Source organism: Perna viridis, chromosome 1, assembly GCF_037379345.1.
Source record: "Perna viridis isolate PV_CMFRI_1.1 ecotype Kerala chromosome 1, ASM3737934v1, whole genome shotgun sequence".
In the NCBI taxonomy this organism is placed as follows: Eukaryota; Metazoa; Mollusca; class Bivalvia; order Mytilida; family Mytilidae; genus Perna; species Perna viridis.
Window position 1 is genome coordinate 61,665,050 of NC_142445.1, and position 18,161 is coordinate 61,683,210.

Genomic DNA, 18,161 nt, shown 5'->3' on the forward strand with positions numbered 1-18,161 from the left:
GATAAAACATAAATTTTATAAATTTGATTTAGTAAGTGTTTTATTTGTGTTATGCGTTACATGTAATTGTGCGTATTTTGAAGCACAATAGTTATTACTGTAATCTTATATTCAGATGTAACCATGACACTGCTGATGTTATTGCACAGAGTATTGTAATGAGTTGATATACTGGGAAACTGACCTTTGCACCTAAGTGTGAGGTAAGGAAGTGTTACATTTTTACGAAATTTGCTTAACTAATATTATTTGCTTGCTTGGTAATATTTGGCTTTCAGTCAGTAACTATTAAGCTTATTTTTAACTGATTTTTTGTTGCTTATTTAGACATTTCATGCTAAATTAATTTTTGCATGTCATTGTGTTTAAAACATATACAGATGTGGAATATTGCACATGAGATTCATGCGCAACAGACAAATACATTTTTCTAAGAAAATGCATTTTATGAGTTCTATCATATTGCCTATAGAAGGTGTAATGTTATTATATTATAACTATATTATTTTAATTAATTGACTGATAGAATTTATCTATGCTATCAGGGTTATGTTTCTTTACCCAAGTCTTATGAATTTATGTATTGTTATTGCAGGGACTTTTTGTTTATCCATATAACTGCAATAAATATTGGAACTTAACGATTTGATGTGGTTTATTTCTCCCTGGAGAACTGGCCGGACAACAACTGTAAAAAAAAAGTCATTTTTCTCACGTCAAGGGCAATAACTCTTACATGTAGTAGTCTGACAACATTTATCCCTGAAGACTTTTGTAGTCCCAATAATAAGGATCATTTCAGCTATTGAAAGAATTTTGCTAACCCTTACAGTTTTTGGAGATATACATGTGTGCAAAAAACTACTGTTTGACCCCTATATCCTATATTTAGTAATGGCGGCCATGCTTTGAGACTGATCAAAAATCCTTACAACAGTACTATGCAGTATACACCAAGAATCATTCATACCAAGTTTGGTTTCAATTGGTCAAATAGTGTCAAAAGAGAAGGTTTTTGAAAGAAATAACATTAAAAAGAGCAAAAATCGTTAAAATAGGGCAATAATTCATGATTAAAACCAAAATTTGACCAGAGATATATCTCATCATGCTAAACACTTTTACCAATAAAAATTTAGCTAAACCTAATGGTTTTGGAGATATATGCAAAAAAACTACTGTCTGACCCCTATGTTCTATTTTTAGTAATGGCGGCCAAGTTTTTCCAGGGATCAAAAATCCCCAAATCAGTTCTATGCAGGATACCCCATGAAACATTCATACTAAGTATGGTTCTAATTATTCAAGTAGTATCAGAGGAGAAGAATTTTGTATAATTGTTAACGACGACGACAAACAACAACAACCACGGACACCAAGTGATGGCGATAGCTCACTTGGCCTTTGGGAAGGTGAGCTAAAAAATATGTTTTTGGCACCTTTGACCCCTTGTAACTCAAAAACAGTGAAAAATGTCCCCATAGTGATTGAAAAATGCAGGTACATGTATACACTTCCAGATGGAATCTAATAAAAAACTATTTTCAAAATTAGTCCAGAATTTTTTTTAAACTTATTTTTTGTGTGTGTGGCCCCTTTGACCCTTTTTAACTCAAATCTTTCAAATATTCTCAACACAGAATCTTATATGGAACAATTAAAAAAGAATTGTAAACATTAAATGAAAATTATACCTTCTACATCAAATTTAAAATAAATACCAAATTTATCCCTTTTGGCTCCTTTTTGCAGAACCACAAGGTCTATTGACCCCATTCTAAATAGCAAGCTTTCTCTAGCCACAAATTGAAATTTTGGTTCTCTGCAACTTCATTTATTGCACAGAAATGAAAAAGTTAACGACTATCAACAGGCAGCATCATAACATAATATGACCACATTTTTGTGGTCGAATAAATATATTTGTTAATTGACCTTCTTTGGTCCCTCATCCAAACTGGTTTCAGTCAAAACCCTAAAACTACTCTGGCAGTATTGCACCTTATGGTATAAATTCATAGATATCTACTTATAGCCAAGTTGTTCTGACATCAGGAAAATGTGTGCTTCTGGTTCCCTTTGGCCATTCATTCCTAAACAGTCTATGTCATAAACCCTATAAATAATCCCAGCCTAATTTTTATGGTATGGCACCTTGTGGTATAATTTAAAGAGATTCATTTACTTATAGTTGTCAGAGTTATTATATGGGCATCATGAAATTGTATGTTTATGGCCCCTTTTGTGCTCCAAAATCCTGAAAGTTTAGTCTTAATCCAAAAATCAATCCCAGCCTGACCTTTGTGGTATAAATATTATTGAAAAATATAATAGACTTCCAAATGCTTTTACTGGACTATGTTAACAATAGGTAGTTAAATTCTATGAAATTCCAAAAATGGTTTGGGCCTTAACCATAAAAAAACGCCACCCTCCCTTCTGTTGTTTGGAACTTTAGTGTAAAATAATAAAATCAAACAAATACTTTTCTAGTTTCTATTATATGACCCAAAATTTTATGCAAAAACTGTCAATTTATTCAACATCAAATCTCCTTACATAAAACACTGAAGTCAACTGAGAAAATAAAAAATACATATCCAATAACATGAGTCAACAAAAAGCAATGAAGAGGAAAGGACTACCACAACACTTTGGTCTATAGTGGACTCATTTTTACCGGTTTATTGTTGGAATGGTGAAACAATTTTAAAGTTGGACTTATAAATTTTCTCAAGAATTGATGTCTACTACCTTTCTGATAGCTTGGATTGGTGTCGTACAGCACTATATCTAATAGCAGTAGTTACAAGTCTTCTGAGACAATCATAAACCCAATGGGTCATAGCTACTCTGACGTATGTCATTGTAGCATAGTTTGCTTTGTTTGGTCCTGAGCTTGTAAACTTCCCCTCTTTGGAAACCTAATAAAAAAATGTATGTATTAGTATGACCTTTATGACCTCAAGTATTACTGAGATTTAAATCAAATTTATTGAAATTACGAGGGTTTTTTTGTGGCTTCAAAGAAGAATATTAATGCAAATTAATGCATGTATCTTTTCAAGTTTTGAGATCAAGAACTGCAACAAGTGGCTCCCAGGAGCATGAATCGCTAACCTTGGTTAAATTTTGTCTTTCAAGGGCGATAAATTTAACAAAGAAATGTTCAAAAATTTTGACTCAAGAAAACTTTGGTAAGACTTATCATAAGGATCATTTCAGCATTGAGTGTTTCTATCTATTATAGTTACCAAGATATTGGCTGAAAACTGTACATCTTTCAAGGACAACAACTCTCACAAGGAATCATCTGACAACTTTGATCCCTTGGAAACTTTGGTAAGCCTTATAATAAGAATCATTTTAGCAATTTACAGAATTTGGCTAAACCTAACAGTTTTTGGAGATACAACAAGGGAAAAACTACTGTCTGACCCCTATGTTCTATTTTTAGTAACGGTGGCCATGTTTTTCGGCAGATCAAAAATCCCCACATCAGTTCTATGCAGGATACCCCAAGGAACATTCACATTCACACCAAGTTAGGTTCTAATTGGTACAGTAGTCTCGGAGTAGAAGATTGTGGAAAGAAAAAACATTAAAAATAGCAAAAATATGTCAAAAAAAGGATCATATCTCCAACATGGCTTCACAGATTAAAATGGAAATTTGACCACAGATAGATCTTATCATGCTGAACACTTTTATCCCACTCAGAATTTGGCTAACCCTAACAGTTTGGGAGATACATGTATATGCAAAAAACTACTATCTGACATGTATGTTCTATTTTAGTAGCAGCTGCCATGTTTTTTGACAGATCAAAAATCCCCACGACAGTTCTATGCAAGATACCCTATGGAACATTCAAACAAAGTTTGGTTTTAACTGGTCAAGTAGTGTCAGAGGAGAAGAGTTTTGAAAAATTGTTAATAATGGACGATGACGACGTACACCAAGTGATGGCAAATCAATTTTAACTAATTTGTTTGTTTTATCAGAGTATCAGGTACATGTATGTCACATTGGCTTGTGAAATTGTTTTCTCATATCAACATCTGCTTGTTTTGGTCCTTTGTTATACCCCAATTCTTAAACAGTTCCAGTCACAATCCCTAAAATCAATCCCGTCCTGCCTTTTGTGACATGGCACCTTGTGAAACAATTAAAAAGAAATCAATAAGACTTATAGTCAACTTATAGGGTTTATTAGTCTATCTCCAGTTTCATTTTCCTTAACGGAATATTCAGTGAAAGACAGATCTGTATTTTATTGTTTACTTCATGGATTTTAGAACTCTGCATCTTAATCTCTGCAAAATCTTTAACTTATTGCTTTTCTCAACACTTTATTCATGTAGAAATAATACTACCGGTATGTCATTTTTTCGGTATGTTTAGACAAAAAGGTATTTTACTTTTAATTCTGAGCTCAATGCTCAGTAATTGACAAAATTTCCATGCATTTGAATGGTAAATTTAAACACATTCTCATGAAACCAAGGAGTCAAGTAACAAGACTTACATACTCTATTGTTCAGACATAATGAAAATGCTTTGACTGAAATTAATGTCAGAACAATATATGTCTATGCAACAAATACAGCCTGATACTAATAATACCACTACAACTCTTTTGTAGTGGAATTATTGCATCAACATGGAACAAAAATCATCAACAATATAAGATATTTACTCCTTGGTATAAAACACCCTATTATATCCATTGAGTAATTGATTGAAGTTTGCATGTACCTGTGCATTTTTCATTAACATATTCTTCCGAGGAACTCTAACATTTCTCAAAGCAAGATAGCCATTGTCATTGTAATTAGCACCCATTTTTGGTCCAATATCACCAACTTCTATACCTTAAAAAAAATAAATACACTTGAGGTATAGTATTAGAGTAATCAAGGGAACCAAGATTCTAGCAAATATATCAAAAGAATGTAATCCTGGGACAAGGACCAGACATGAAAAACAGACATACACAACAACGAACATAAAATATATAAAGAATATCAAAATTTCTTTTTAAAATAAATCCCAAGTGTAAGAGTTACAGGTTTTGTTAATCAATGAACTTAAACAAATCGTTAGTCATGTACTGTTTCAACTTGTTAATTCTAAAGCATAATTTGTCTATTCTGTCTTAAGATTTATACCATTTGATTACAACATTTGCCAGGCTTTATTTACATTCAGCATTGAGGAAAGTCCATCCTAGCATTTTCTGGTCCATTATACTTTAGTATTGTTTTCAAAGTGGTCCATTATGATGTTCTAAACAAAGATCAATTAAGTCATCGGTAAACAAATAGAGTGTATATCTAATTGCTCACAATGACCCTTACATACATTGTAAACTAAAAATGAAGCATATACTGTACACTACTGTCAACACAATTTTAATTTCTCCACTCTCCACAGTGGAGATATTTTGAGTGGAGTGTCAGTGTCTCCACTCTCCACAGTGGAGATATTTTGAGTGGAGTGTCAGTGTCTCCACTCTCCACACTGAAGTCATCATTTCAAATATTGTCTGTAATTCCCTTCTCCTGTCTTTATATGAAGGTAAATTTATATTTAATGGTTCTAGCAGTTTAATAACATTTCAGTAAAGTTCAGAAAAACAAGTTGAGAACTATTGAAATGGAGCAATTTTATCCCGATTTTTACTTTCGTGCAGTCACGGTGTACATGAGTGACTCTACTGTGAGAAGTGGAGAAATTATAATTTTGGTTGACGGTAGTGTGGTCATTGCCGAGGATCTTCTTTGGGCCATTTTGAGATACTGGACTTATTACAGGTCCATTGTGAAAAAAAAATATGCCATCATAGTATATACATGTACATGTACCTAATGGAAATTTTGTTATTCATAATAAGCCAGGATATTCAAGATAAGTATTCATCCGTCCATCTGTCTGGCACACCTAGTAGAATTTCTTTCTTTTGCTTCAACATTGGTACAGTAGGATGTATTAAGGAAATCATGGAAACAAGGAATGAAATGGTAATCAGAGATTAAATATTCCAAGGATAACAACTAGACAAGGAAAATAGACAACAAAGTACACGAAATAACCAAAAGAACCTATACATACAACAGAGCAACCCGAACTAAAAACTGGGATCAGGTTCACTAATTCAGTATTGTTTTGATGTTTTGGTGTGCATATTACTGTGAAAGTACTTTAATTCGTGGATTAAGGAAGAAATACAAGCTATTGGATTCTTGAATTCATGGTTTTGATGTTTCAGGTAATATACCTACGGAAATCTACTTTTCCTTGCGAGGCAAATTTCATGGTTTGGCTTATCCATGAAAATTACAAAAATTGGAACCCCATGAATAATAGTTACTTTCACAGTATACTGCAAGCTACATTTTTTTGTACATGTTGCAATTTGGTTAAATTTGTTCAGTCTATTAAAAGACCATTGTATTTATTTATGATTAAAGTACTGCATAGTAACATTGTCTTCAACATTAGGAAATTCTTACCTGGTAATGGTAGATGATTCTGTAAATTTCTCAACTGCACCATAAAAGCCTGCATACCACAATTTTTACCACCTACTTCTAAGGAAGCCAGTACTATAGAATGTGTCGACGTTTTACCCACTGAAAATGATTAACATTAATTTTAGCTACAACATCCGCAGGTTATTATCAAGTGTGAACCATGGACATTGAAGTTCTTTCAAATAGACATAAAAATATATCATATACAAAAGTATATCATAAAAAAAGTTGATGACATCACTTACATTTCAAAATTTAGTCTATGAGAATATAGACAAAGATTTTTCTCCAGTCAGAAAGCTTGTTACTACTGAATTTAAATTATTGTGATTTTGTCATTTATGTACAAATACAATTTAATTTTTTGCATTTTATGCGAATAATCCAGCATCAGTAATGTTAAAAGTCCATAGCATAAAATATGTGTTTTCATTTTGTTAGTTTATAAAAACTTACATGCCCCGGCCCACCATTTCATCGCTGTTATACTAGGTGTGTTGAGAATAAATTCTTCAGTAACAGGGTCATATGTAGCCTTGGTTTCCAATCCTGGCAAATAACTTCCTACAAGATTCAGAGATTTGTTAATTATACAACATTATTTCTTTAGTTATTGATGCTCTCTGGCATTTTTGCATTTTTTAAAGAATTCAATATTTATATATAATATATCAAATTTTGTTCTCAAATAGAAAGTGGTTAATTTCAAATGAGCCTGGAAATACTTCCCTTGAAATGGGAAACCTATTTTAAACTGATATTCAATACATATATACATATATATGTTGACTAAATGTAAGACAATTTGAGAATAAAAAAGTCTCGTCATTAGCATGATACAAAAAATGTATGACCCCAATCAGTTGAACTTTGTTCACTTGAGGCAAGTGTGGACACAATATCAATTTTGGGACACAGTAAGCAAAGGGACTTACAGTTCATTATGGACACAACAACTCATTTGAACACAATATTGCACAATAAGTATAAAGGTCTGCTTCAGGGTGCATTCATACATCATGTTCTAAAAAATGTACCTCATTATCTCAAAAACAGTAAATAAGTGTAACAACAAAACCACCAACCAATAATCTGATCCATAATCAAGTCAGGTCTAAAACAATGATACGGTTAATTTGGTAAGCTCTTTAAGTTATACTGGGATTTTCATAAGGAATCCAATAAAAAAATCAAAATCACAATTAAAAAGTCCATTTTTTTTACATGGCCTTATAATTTGAAAACTACAAAAGTCAAGGTAGATGAAATCTCATTGAAAAACGCAGGCAAGTATTTTCATGAGGAATCTTATAACAAAAAATTTCTAAATTCTGAAAAGTTCAAGTCTTAACCCCAAAGATCTATCGAAGTCTGACCATTGTGGTAAAGAATATTATGGAACAATATCATAGACATTTAACACTTTTATTAGAGTTATATAGTTATATTTCATTAAATACTTGTTTTAGGCCCTTTTTTGTCCCCTAATTCTAAAACAGTTGCCATAACCCCTAAAATCAATACCAACCATCCTTTTATGATTCAAAACTCTGTTATAAAATTTTACAAAGACCAATCTACTAATATTCAAGTGCCTACAGACAACAAACAACAGCACCATACCAAAATATGCCTGCAATTTTTTGTGGTCGAATAAAAACAACAGAAGTTTACGAACCTTCCACGGTTACTTTGCTATTATATAATAAGTTATTTTAGCAAATTGCATAAATCTCTGTTACTGACTTAATAACATACTATCATACAACTTTTTTTTCACAAGTGATTCCTTTTCGCTAATTTTGCAAGCAGGAAAAATCATGAAGAGTAATCACAGCAAATAAGTCCCTCTATTATGGAATACATATAGAGTGTGCATGTCATGTCACACAACAACAACAAAACTGAATGAACACCTAATACACATTGTAAGTATCCATGTAAACTGTCTGGTTTACAGTAAATATTAATTTTTTTTAAATGCTTTGGTTGTGATTAGAAGTTGGACAGTATAAAAATATATTAGATGCAGAATATAATATCTAATTGTTTGAGCTTTAATGAAAGAAAAACAAAAACCTGAATCAATGTTAAAGTCTTGTCCTAGGCAAAAATGAAACAAAAACTATAAAATGTGGTACATACATGTACTAATGTATATGTAATCTCTATTTTCATTTAAATGTATTTATGATTCCTTTATTCAAATAAAAAAAATATTGACAGTTAAAGAATTTGATCCATATGTACATGTACATGTAGCAAAAGTTTGATCACTGAAAAAGTAAATTCTAAAGTATTCAGACGAAGTATTTACACTTATATTATGATATTTAATTAATACAGAGTAAAAAAATACAAATACATTTGTTTTTAGTTATTTCCCCTTGATCAGTCAACAAATCAATGGACAAATGGACCTTAAACAAATATTTTGCGACCCTCATCCGATGAAACTTTTAGATATTATATTACCATGGCCTATTTCAGTTTGTGCATAAGTTCCAATCCATTTAAAACTTCTGGCCAGTGGTAACCATTTTTCCTTCTGTGCCTCTGTTGCAAGACGTTCAATGGCAGGCAGGAACATTGTGTAATGTAGCTCAAAGGGAAACACATGATTTATAATACTGAAACAGAACAATGCAAGGTTTCTGGTGAGAAAGAAATTATCCTTTTTTGCCATGATTTAATAAAAGTTACTTTTCTACAGTTCCAGGAAATTTTAATATAGCAGTATGGCATAATTTTTAAATATTAAGTTACTTTTTTCGTTTTTTAAACAAGTTTTCTCAAATCTTTGATAGCAGATTTGTCCAAGTTTTATAATTTGTAGTTTTCCTTTCCTTGTTTGTCTACCCCAGACTTCACTTTTTATGAGCAACTCGGCAGGTGTTTCTAAAAAAGCAAAGAACGCTTACCCTACCAGTGCACCTGGTCCATGCTCCCAGTTTTTAGTGGAGTCCGAGTTGCTCATTTGCTTTTGTTACTTCATATGTATGATTTTAATTACTTTATGTTCTTTGTTGTGCATGTCTGTTTTCCATGTCTGGTCTTTGTCCCTGGATTACATTCTTTTGATTACCGCTATAACCTTGGCTCCCTTAATTACTCTTTAATCAGAATCTACAGTTGGAGGAAAAAAATCCACGTTGGTATTTTTATGGACACTTCAAATTTTTATAATTATTTTTTTTATTTTGTGCACTGAAGTATAATAGTAGATACACGTACTTATTAATACAGTTGTTAACAGACAAAATTTAAAATAAAAAAACAGAAATTGGCAAAATTGAAAGTAAAAATACAATAAAAATGGGAACAGAACAGCAAATCCAACTTTGAAAAATTGAGAAAAAACATGTACATGTATGTGTTTAGGATGTCATATACTGCATGATACATGAACATGTATATATTGTACATGTACCCTTAATTTTATAATACAAAATTAGTACAAACCTTTGAACTACATTAAATTGTTCATCTGTCCATCTATGTTTGTTCTTTAATTGAACCAACCTCAATCCTTTTGCCAACGAGTCTTCATACAGTTCTGATTTGGACTTAAATGCCAACTTCCAAAAATCTTTAAATACTGGATCTCCAAATATTATATTTTCTGAAAAGTAAAAGGATTAATGGTTTATTTATTATCAACATATTTTGTTTATGAAAGGTTTCTGGACAGCTCATGTAGTAATAAATTAAAACCATACAAACATATATAATGAAAAGACCACACGCATCACACAAACATGAACATGTAAAATAACTGTTCATATTTCACAGACTTATAATATATAATTTTTATACAAAAAATTCAATGCATGTACAAAAATTGTGTACATGTATTGTTGACAATACTTGTATACATGTATTGCAATCACCCAAGTAGGTTTATCCACATTTTGTACTCCAGTGATACATTTTGTACATGGTACATGTATGTGCATAGAATGGTACAGTACCTAAACCGATCCGTGCAACAAAAATTGGTCATCGGTCTTCAATCACCAATCAGTTTCCAGTCAGTCATTGATCTGTCAAACCGATCCATTAAACCAGTGATCACATCACGTGACCACAGAGCAGTCACTGTATTTGACAGTTTTTATTGTTTTCTTTGTCAATTTTACACATATTTACATAATGTAATAGATTTAAACATTAATTTATACTTGTATTTTACTTTTTTTTTTTTATTTCAAACACATTTTACATCATTTTACATAACAAAACTGTAATCAGATCAGTATCCGGTCATCGATCCGTCAAATCATTGCGCGGATCAGTTCAAGGACTGTAACCATGGTAATTTCCATTTTACATGGATTATTCTTTACTTTAATCAATAAGCCCAAAACCAAACAAAAATTATTAACAAAACTATAAAATAATACGATAAAATGTTGTTATGTGGTCAAAAACCATACAACCACCTTACCTGACCTCTGGTCAGGCAGTTTTTAAAATCATTAACAACACACTGGTAATATATATTTAGCTAAAATCTTATCATGATACAAAAGGATACATTTAAATAGCTGGTGATATCAAGTTAGATCAATTATTACGGTAACACGTCGAAGTGTTGAAAGTAAAAGCCTTAAGCACATGCGCTTGTCTCTGTCTATGTGGGGGAAATACTATCAAACAGGGGTCGACTATCAATGCCAAAGTATTGATAGTCGACCCCTGTTTGATAGTATTCCCCCCACATAAACAGAAACAAGCGCCTGTGGCCTTAAGGTCGTAATATGTACATGTAACTTTATTTCTAAATTACTGCGAAGCATTAAGGAAGATTTTTACCCGTTTCTTTCCTAAACTTTGTACTTTCAGGTCCACCATCCAATAAATTAGTAACTTCTTTTGGATCAAACGATGCACAACTTCTCTCACGTAACAAATCTTTGTTTATACGCCTGTGCTGCTTTTCACTGTCTGAAGCAGTCGCCATTTTCTTACAATCAAGTAAACACAGATCACATGATTAAGGTTTTCAAGAGCGACCGAATACCACATATCACTTTTATTGAATAGTGTCGTAAATTTCCAAGTCCATGCGATAAACATTAGTCAAGATATGCGTGAAAATATTTTCACTTTTATTATTCCTATAACTTATATGCTTTATAGCCTAATGTAAATTTATGGAGACATAACTAAGGAGGTAAACCTAGGGTAAGAGACATAACTCTTGAAATCAGTGATATGTTTTTATCATATTCATTTTCACCAAAGCCTATCAAGCTTTCATTTGAAACAGAATGAAATCAATCCCGGTTACTTTGATAATTACATAAGATTAATGTCAAATGCTGAATACAAACGTTCCAACGTTCCTTTGTGGACATAACTAAGGAGGTAAACCTAGGGTAAGAGACATAACTCTTGAAATCAGTGATATGTTTGTATCATATTCATTTTCACCGAAGCCTATCAAGCTTTCGTTTGAAACAGAATGAAATCAATCCAGGTTACTTTGATAATTACATAAGATTGATGTCAAATGCTGAATACAAACGTTCCAACGTTCCTTTGTAAGAGTTGTGTCCCTTACCCTAGGTCTACCCCCCTTAATCTGGGGGAAAATGTCAACCAAATAATTATTTACAGGAGCCAGGTAATACGCTATTTTCATTATTATACAGTTTGTGTATCCATTGTTTTGAATAAATAATGTAATATAACTTTATTTGATTGTATGATGATACAATAAATATATACGTTACAAGAGCGGAGCATATCTAAACATACAGGACTTGCGCTAAATATATACATCATTAACTCCTCCCACAAATCAGGGAGTGTATACGTATAAAACATGAGAAATTCAAACTCTGATTAAAGGCTTACTTTCTCAAATTCAACTGGAATGTTATAATTAAATCAGTGATACTCCAGCAATGATAGAGGTTGCCTAGCAAGCTATTTTCTGACTTGGTGCAATGTGCATGAGGCATATGCATTCCAATGTATATAGTATCATAAAATGGTATCAAAATAAAGCTCTAGATCTTTTATACTGTCATGCTGGATCAAACAAAATGTGGTCGTGTCGTAAGAATCCTGATCTACACCATTTACTGACACATAAATATTATTCTTTATAGTTCACCATAAATTGTCTAATAGACTTATCATATAAATTTGGTAAACAAATAAAAAGGGGTACCTCAAATCTATAAGGAAATACTAAAGGTGTACATGACAAAAATTAAAGCTGCTTTAGCCGCCAAATTTGCTCAGTTTTGATCCTACTAAATTTTGCTGATTTAATCAAATAAGTTTGTAGTAATGCAATTGAAGCAATAAATGTCAATAATACCTACACAATATTGTGGAAACGACGTTTTTTTTTTCATTCAAAGAAGATCGATAGCTCTAACCTAATTATTTTTCGCCATTACTGCCGAAGACTGCCGGCAGGACATTCACCTGGGTTAAAAAAAAAACTTCCACCTTGTTAAGTCACAATATTCAGATATCAAACAGGAGTATAAGAAAGCAAGTAAAGAGAAATCAAAGAAGGGGCACAATTAAAATTTCGGAAAGAGTTGCATATTTCTCCTTTTGTTCCACTTGCTGTTCAAAAACCTAACCCATCTTGAAAAAATATAGATCCGATTTCTGGTTGCCAGTTCCCAGACAACATGCCTCCGTTGGGCCAACGTTGACTTGGCTTTTAGTTGGCGTTGGCAAGACGACGTTGGCCATGCAACGTTGGCCTAATAAAGTAGTCGGTAGTTATGGAAAGTTTTCTTCTTGATTTATTTTTACCAAAATGGTTTCTACTTGACAACCAAACGGTTAAACACGACATTTTGAAATTTTAAATACTTTCATACTATACAAAGGTTCTACGTTGGCCTAACGTTGGCTCTCTTTGCACTTACAACATTGGCCAACATTGGGTACCCTACGTTAGCAACTCTTTCGCTGTACTGTGTGTAATAATGTTTGAGGCCAGCTACAGCCTGCCTTGTGGTGTAAAGGTTTCCTCATCGTTCATTGACTACCATTGGGAGGCTTCGGTGGGGTTGTTGTCTCTGTGACATATTCACTTTATATGTACCTATTGAAATTGATTAATGATCAGCTGTCAATTACATTGTTGTTAATTGTGTTGTTAATTTAGACAAATTATATGACGGCTACTATCACAAAAAATACATCAGCTGAATCTTTTTAAACTGTCAAGTAAACAACTACGCCGGCGAGAGATTTAAATATAGTTTATTCTGTATATATACAGTCACTGAAAAGGATATTGTACGGTTTTAGGTCGTCAAGTCCACTGATACATTATGATGTACATGGTTGATTCGATGTCATTGTTGAAGTATGTACATTTGTATTTGGCTAAATCAATTAGTAGTTATCTGGATATTTGCGAACGGTAATTTGGACTACTTTATTTGACAGGGGAATAAACCCATCATTTTCAATACATTGGTATGGTACATAATTTGTAAACACCCCTTTGGTGTTAATTAACTGATCCAGTCATATGGTTAATTCATGTGACCTGGGCATATACAAGCCGGTGCAATCAGTAATTGACGTACATTCTACTCGTTGACGTACTCCCAAAAAGTTAGAGTGGGGAAACGCTCTCGGACCCACGTGGGGTCTGGGAGTAGGCTAGAGCGTCAACAGAGCAACTCAGCCGCTAGTAGGACATACTAGGTCAGGTATCCCGAAGGCTGGGCTCCGCTACCTCCAACTACCAACAGACATCTACTAACACAACCTCTGTATGGGGCGGTCGTGCAAGATATCGGTAAGGATAGTCAAGACCGTAAAAACCACCAATCGTCGTAATTGACGTACTCCCAAATAGAACAGGGAAACGCTCTCGGACCTACGTAGGGATGGAGCGTAAACAGCAGCGACCGCGAGAGGCCTACATTGGTATTCAAGGTCGTTTAAACCCCCAATCATCATCATTATTCGTTCTTCTCTTGATCTATTGATCACAGGGCTTAGGCGAAAGTCTCGCATAACGATCGATCGTCTAAATTGCAAAATAAAGTGTTATATTAGGTGATACTTCTTATGATAAGTAGTATTTAGTATTTAATAATCTTTCGGCGAGAGTCAGGCGCTAAGCGATAAACATCGTCTGGATACCATTCAGTTTACTGTGTTTTATAAGGATTAGAGAAAAAATAAATATAATATTTTGTTCATTTTGTTGCAATAAATGCTCTATTGAGTAACTCACTGAGCATACTCAATGAGAAGTTTCTATTAAGGGTTGAGATAAAACCTATTGAGGGGATTTTGATTTAAATTACTTTAGAATTCATATAATAGATGTATCATTGTGTTTAATACAAATAAGTTTTACTGTTCTGACGTCTATGGCAGATCAACTTAAGAGTGAATGAAGGCCCCTGAAAGAACCCATTGAGAAATATAGAAATAAGAAACATTATGTTTCAATGTAAACGCTCGGTACACGTGATACTACTCTCGTTATATTTTAACAAATCTAATTTCGTTTACCCCAAGACAGCTAAAGTGTGTCCTAATTATGAGGAAAAAAATAAGAGGGTTGATGTTTGAAATCATCATTCAGTTGTCAATTAAGTAGTTGTTACTGACTTTGGTGAATATACAAAAAAGACAAATAGAATATATTGCAAATGTCGATGCTGTGCACGGGTTTCGAGGAGAAACTCTCTTCCGCAGCATTAGAATCAAATACGTTTGTAGGAATATCTAAATCCTAAATTAAGTCTATCAAAGAACTACTCAAAACTAAAGCTGTCAAAAAAGGAAGCCAAATCACCGATAGGTTCTGAAATATGAAATAAGAAATACCTGGTGGAAAATAATTTACTTTTTACGTAAACTGTAATTTAGACTTTAGTTTCAGATTACTAAGCATCTCATTCAACAATTACATGTCTGATTCATCTGATAGATCCTATCAAAAACTAAAGAAACTTTTACTGAAAAGATCATGCTAGATTTGCAAAACATCTTTGATACGATATACCACCATAATGCGTAGCAAATAAATGGTTTGAATCATATCAAGTAACGTAAGCACCAATATTGTGAACTTGATCTATGATTTATTTTATTTAGTCTTTTAAGAGAGTAGTACACAAGAACTGTAAAATTCTTGTGTTATATAAAAATATGTATATAAGCAAAACTAACTGTAAAAAAGAATTATTCTTGATGCATATCATACTTACTTTAGAATCCCGTTAGATAAGGAAATATCGATTCTTTTTTTTTAACATTTTAAGTATAGAAAACGCTTACTGTCTTAAATAATAGTTATAATAATCGCGCAATTTCATTACAAAATTGGGTAAAGTAATTGTAGGAACTGTAAGAAGACGGAGTTATAAGATAAATAGGCCTTATCGATAATTTTAATGATGTCCCAGGTCCTTGTATACTTGTCTGTGGTCCGAGTTGTTCAACATCCGTATGACACAATTGATGGAACAGTAGTGATGTGTCCTCCTACAACAGCGATTTATATACAGTAATGGCCTATAATCACGGCTTTGCTAATTTTTTCGATGACAATGGATTATTTCATTTTTTAGCTCACCTGGCTGAAGTCCACATGAGCTAATGACATCACTTGGCGGTCCGTCGTCGTCGTTATTTTCTTTAAGTTCTTCTCTGAAACTACTTGACCGATTGGAAGCAAATTTGGTATGAATGTTAGGGTATTCTGTATAGAAACGACATAGGGTATTTTTGATCTGTCGAAAAACACGACCGTTGTTACTAAAAATTGAACATACGGGTCACACAGAAGTTTTTCCTATATATCTCAAAAACCGTTAGGTTTAGCAAAATTCTGACAGCAGAAAAGTGTTTAGAAGGATCTGGGTCGATACCTCTGCTGGTATCATCAGCCAAGTAATATAATTAATGGTTTTAATAAAAGGAATGAACGAAAAACTGGTTCGGACGTAGCCCAGTCTACAAAGGTCCGAACCTGACAACAGATTGCACACACTGTTGTATTGTACGACTGTTGTAAGACTGGTGGAAATCCTAGCATGCTCACATCTGGTATGGATAGCGCCCGATAATTCCAACAAAGTGTACCCAATCGCGCGTTCAGTCTGCTGACCATGTATTCCAGTACAAAAGTTATGACTATTAAGTAATCAAGCCATGTTCTATCACTTTGAATGCTACACTTGACTACAACGATGACAAACCACATTGGTTGTACTATATCAAAATGTGAAATTAAAAATTGCAAATTTTCAATAACCGAATATTTCTTTACTAGTACCCTTACAAACAAAACCTTTCACACAAGAAGTCATGATGACTTAAGTTTCAAATCGACGAACATAATATACGCATTAAAATGCAACTTATGCTGTCTAGTATATGTCGGTGAAACACAAGAACGATTAAACAAACGATTGTGTAATCATCGTTCGGGAATTAATACCACCAAATTCCGGATAATTTACCAACATTTTAATCAAAAGGATCATTATATCCTCTCTATGACAGTTCGTATTCTTGAAAAAGAATTACTATCCAACGAATAGTGCGGTCCTAAGTAAAAGCTATCGTAGGGGAAGAGAGTAATTAGAGTAGTACTGGATACTGGACTAGGTACTGAAATACCTTACGGGTGCAATGACAACATCAAAAGTAAAGGAAACCTTTCAAGCCAATATAACAATAACAAATGTGATGAATTTATTTGACAAAAATTTAAGACGGATAAGGAGTCATGGCCATCGCTTCTATACATCACCTAAGGTGCATTATTACTCGATAGATGGTATTCTATATGATTCTATACCTCTCACTCTATTACACTCTCTTTACAAAACCAGTCTCGACACTCCTGTTTCTGAATCTACGATAAATCAATACCGATTATTTCATATTCCTATACTTCACCTTTTCCATAAAAAACTTCAATTTTAAAAGTTATTACAGAAATTCGAGATTGAGGACTTCAAGGCTAAATAACATGACTGTTCTTGCGGAAAATCTCCATTCAGATATGGTTCTTTAGGTCACATCATTACGAGAGATTTCAACATCATCGAAAATGAATCTCTCTGTAAGGTCGTACTATAAATGACAAATATGTTATCGTATCAGAACACAAAGACAAAGCAATATTGTTTTTGTCTGCAAAACGTATTACACCCAATGTTTATTATCAGAGGTAGACACACAAAATAATAGCAGAAAAAAGACCTATACTGCCACTACACTCTCAAAAGAAGAGATAATGGAAAGCCATATATCGGGGTTCTCCTCTTTTTGTCTCTCTGCCAAAGACGATAGTTGTGATCTTCCGTCTATGTACTGCATTCCTAAACTTCCCAAGATCCATACAAACAACGATACATAACTGGATCTGCAAAATGTACCACCAAACCTCTTTCAAAACTTCTGACTTCTATACTCACGGCTGTCAAAGAGGGTGTCTTGGCCTACCACGACACTTGTTACTACCGTGGTGGTATTAATTCAATATGGATCTTGAAAAAATCGAAAGATCTTCTGGAAACCCTATATTCAAGATTATTATCGGAATACAACAGTTTTAAGACCTATGATTTTTCAACTCATAATACTTCTATTAGCTATACACAG

At 33.1% G+C, this 18,161-nt stretch overlaps 1 protein-coding gene across 2 annotated transcripts in view; it reads right to left on the reverse strand.

Annotated features, from left to right (window-relative positions):
• The window catches only part of LOC148629721 (peroxisomal acyl-coenzyme A oxidase 1-like), a 35,984-nt gene extending 24,458 nt beyond the window's left edge, over positions 1–11,526 (reverse strand). For both annotated transcript variants that reach the window (XR_015917234.1, XM_088556143.1), the window contains exons 1-7: positions 11,352–11,526; positions 9,999–10,158; positions 9,012–9,166; positions 6,993–7,100; positions 6,516–6,635; positions 4,759–4,874; positions 2,755–2,924 (exon numbers count right to left, since the gene is read on the reverse strand). Coding sequence is in view for 1 of the 2 variants with exons in the window: in XM_088556143.1 (XP_088412269.1) it covers positions 2,755–2,924; positions 4,759–4,874; positions 6,516–6,635; positions 6,993–7,100; positions 9,012–9,166; positions 9,999–10,158; positions 11,352–11,499 (977 nt within the window). In the remaining variant the exon portion in view is untranslated. The remainder of the gene's footprint in view (positions 1–2,754; positions 2,925–4,758; positions 4,875–6,515; positions 6,636–6,992; positions 7,101–9,011; positions 9,167–9,998; positions 10,159–11,351) is intronic.
• Between the last annotated feature and the right edge of the window lie 6,635 nt (positions 11,527–18,161).